Raw genomic sequence first — 3,549 nt, 5'->3', positions numbered from 1 at the left:
GTGAATTGGTCTCAGATGTGGTTTTATGGTTACAAGTGATAGTGGCTCAGTGAAGGATAAAGATTTCTCCTATCGTATTGCCTTTTACATCTGGGTGCTATCACACCTAAACAACAGTGACTTTGTTTTAGAAAGGGAAGGCCTAAGTGCCAACCTTGAGCATCTCAGGGTTTCTAAAGCTGCTTTTCTCGAGCCATCATCATCATTAGTGGTTCAGAATTTATCAAAATAATTATCCTCCTCATCGCATATCTGTTCTTGAAAGCATGCTTATGAGGCAAGCTTCTCTTCAAAGCAATCACCTTAAAGCATTCTGTTTAGAATAATTGCTTTCCTGCAATCCCAGCTATTACTGTAGGGACAGCAATCATCTTTTTCAGGAATACATAGGTGAGAAAGATGGCCTTTCTGGAGAGGAGGGAAATGAAGTGATGAAATCGAGATATCCAGTGCAAATCTGCTCAGATTGGTGTACGGGGGAGCCTCTTGTTGAGACAAACACAACAACACTCTGAAGAGGAGAGCCTCCAAGTGTGCTCTGGTAAGGAACAAAGCACACTTGGAGATACAGTGGAAAATACTCAGGGACTCATTTGTTCATGAATACTAACGTAAAAACATTGACATCAACATTAGCTCCAAAGAAGAGGAATTCTTTCCTTGATGATAATCTGGTATATTCACATGGGTTAATGATGCATATCTCATCCACACACACCTTATTTTAGTGAAATAGAGGCTCACTGATTCTTCTAAGTTAAAACAGAAGTATAGCATACTCCATGTATGAAGAAATTGCATGAAGGTTTTATCTGATTTACAGAGGAGGCTTAAATTGAACTGGTAAAGTCAGAAATGATTCACAAATTTGTTTGAAAATGTTTGAAAACTTGAGCCTGGTAAGAATGCAAGAAATATCACTTATCCCAAGTTACTACCTGCTGTAACTGCATGACAAGATCATTATTAAATCTTAGCTCTACATAGCTTTGTGCCTTGCAAGGCATTCAGAATTCTTTTCAGCACACCACTGCGCATTTCTCCTTGTTTTCACCTGCACAATTTTGTTTAGCAGTGTGATGTAAGCAGGCCAGGGGCTGGGAAGCAGTTGCTCTTTCCTGTGGCCCATGAAAAAGGAAGTTAGGTTGTGGCCAGGAGGCCTGGAGGACGTGTGGCAACAATATGGACTCACAGCCTGGGGTGATGTCCTGCCAGCCAAATCTCAGTGCCAGTCACTGGCATTTTAGATTTTGGAATAATTCATTTCAGGCTTCTGAAGTAAGCTGCACTTTTCCTGATGGACTGAGCACCCCTATACTCATTCAACTGCAAATAACCTGCCTTGCTGTCTTCTTTACTATCTCCCACTGCCACAAATAACTTGTCCCAGACTCCTTAGCTCCAGTCACCGCTGCATCCTCTTCATCCTTACCAGAATCCAGCCAAAGAACCTACCCAACAGCCACATCCCTGGGACAGTTCCTTCTGACTTTGTTTATGAGCAGGTGAAACCCAGCTTCATCTCCTAGTACACAACTTTCTGGGCTATGTCTCTGCTTAGAAATCAGAGGTGTTCACAACACTCGTAGGCAATGGGCCCAATTGGCACAGGAGGGCCTACATCATTAACATTCTTTACTTTCAAAAACTGAGAAGCTGTATGCAAGCTATCATCAGGAAATGGGCTTGGGCCTATGGTATCTCCCAATCCGGACTTGGAAATGTTAGGCAGCTGGAACTGATGCTGTGATAATAATACAGAAAAATGAGACTGAGTATTCTAGAACTGTCTGAAGTTCTCATATACAACTCATAGTTGCAGCTGCAGTGCTTATAGCATCTATACTCTGACCAAACTTAGGAGGGAGAGATTTGGAATCCTTCAGACCATGGAATTTCCCAGTTTCTGGATGAGAGCTGTGTGAAGTTATCCAACAAATACGGGCTGGAGTGCATTGTTCTGAGCAAAGCCTGACCTAGTTTGCACAGTGTGCTCTGTGGAAAACTTGAGCTGGCTGGCACACAGAGTGCTCTGCTGCTGCCAGTCACACACAGCCCTGGTCCTGGGCAGGCTCAGGACTGCCAAATATTATATTATACCATAAGGCCAAGTCACCTATCTGTCATGATGTAATGGACTGTGAGCAGACTCTAGGTGAAATACTGTAAGAGTGGGGTTGGTGTTTAGTTCTGTGCAGTTCTGCTACTTGGCGTGGAGAGAGGGATTGCTTTTGTGGTTGGATCTGTTTGGCTGCATGTTATGATCCAAAACTGCACACCCAGATGAAGGAGCCGACTGTAGAATCAGGGGTTAAGTAGGATCTATCAGCACAGGCAGTATTTCACCCATTTCTTCCTCCTCTTCCAGTCTATATCTGGGTGCAGTGCCCCCATCCATGCTGAAATCTTTGCATTTTGGTCTGCATGAAACAGGAGTGGTGCCACCTTGTTAGGGACGTTACCTTTCGTTATTTTGACTTAAAAAAAATCAGAGCTATCAAAGAAGGGACATAAAGAGCAGGGTCACCTATTACAGAGAACAGAAATTCTGGTTTCATTGCTCAGTCCTGCCACCTGTAGTAGTCAGCAGCTTATTGCCTCAGATGTATCTCCATCATATAATTGCACCTGTGTCCTATTTGCTCAGCTTGTGTGACCTGCCAGTAACCTCGTTGGGCTGGCTGAGGAGGTGAAAATCACCTGGTCATGTTCGGGTGAAAAGGCTCCACATCTTCCATGTTTTCCTGTTGAAAAGGAGCAGCAAAGTGATAAAAGTCACTATGCTGAAAATCAGCAACGTACTTTCGCTTCTTTAATGGAAGACCTGTATTTCTGTACGAGATGCCCATTCTCTCCAGGGAAGAGTATAAAGAACTACATTTCTTACACTGTTCTTTAACTGATGCATGATGCACTGACTTGAGCTCAAATCCCTCTTGAACTGCTTTAAATTTGAGCTTGGAGGAGCCAGCATAAGGTAGCTGAAACTCGAATGGGACTCCATCCCTATGCATACTTCTAACAGCACAGAACATTCACCCCAAAGCATCAAGGTATGCTATTTCCACAACAGGGTTGTTGGTAGGAGCGTGCACGTCTTTGGATATGGCCTTGCTTTGGGACGTTTTGTCACTAACGTTTTTTCTCTCGTTCTCATTGCGACCTTTAAGGTGATTTTCATTCCATCGGGGTGGAATTCCATTGAGATCCCGCATGGGTCGGTCGGTCGATGTTCCGTCCTTCCCTGCCCAGAAGACACCATGGTTACTGCCGGAGGGGAGCGGGGAAATGCCCCGAGCTCGGCACGTTGTAGGTGGCAGCAGGAAACAGCCACAGCCGCCGTAGCCATGAGACAGCGTTCGACTCACTGCTGCGCGGCGGTGAATTTCAGACCGACTCGATCCGCCCGGGCGTCGCTTTCTAACGGCCGCCAGCTCCGCGACGCCCTCGGGGTCGGAACCCCACCGCAGCCATGCGTGCGCGCGGCGGCGGTGCCTCCCGGTCCCGCAGCGCCGGGCTCCCTGGAGCCGGGCAGGTGCGCGCTGCGGC

The 3,549-nt window shown here is 46.0% G+C and overlaps 1 protein-coding gene across 1 annotated transcript in view; it reads left to right on the top strand.

The window, feature by feature from the left end:
• The first annotated feature begins 3,260 nt into the window (after positions 1-3,260).
• SUSD4 (sushi domain containing 4) overlaps positions 3,261-3,549 on the top strand; it is a 69,600-nt gene continuing 69,311 nt past the window's right edge. Inside the window, exon 1 of the mRNA XM_042875117.1 lies at positions 3,261-3,501. Within this exon, the coding sequence (XP_042731051.1) occupies positions 3,261-3,501 (241 nt within the window). The remainder of the gene's footprint in view (positions 3,502-3,549) is intronic.

Source organism: Lagopus leucura, unplaced genomic scaffold, assembly GCF_019238085.1.
Source record: "Lagopus leucura isolate 7727_CA_CO unplaced genomic scaffold, USGS_WTPT01 Super-Scaffold_73, whole genome shotgun sequence".
In the NCBI taxonomy this organism is placed as follows: domain Eukaryota; kingdom Metazoa; phylum Chordata; class Aves; order Galliformes; family Phasianidae; genus Lagopus; species Lagopus leucura.
The sequence above is the reverse complement of the archived record's forward strand: the minus strand, read 5'-3'. Positions and strand labels throughout refer to the sequence as shown.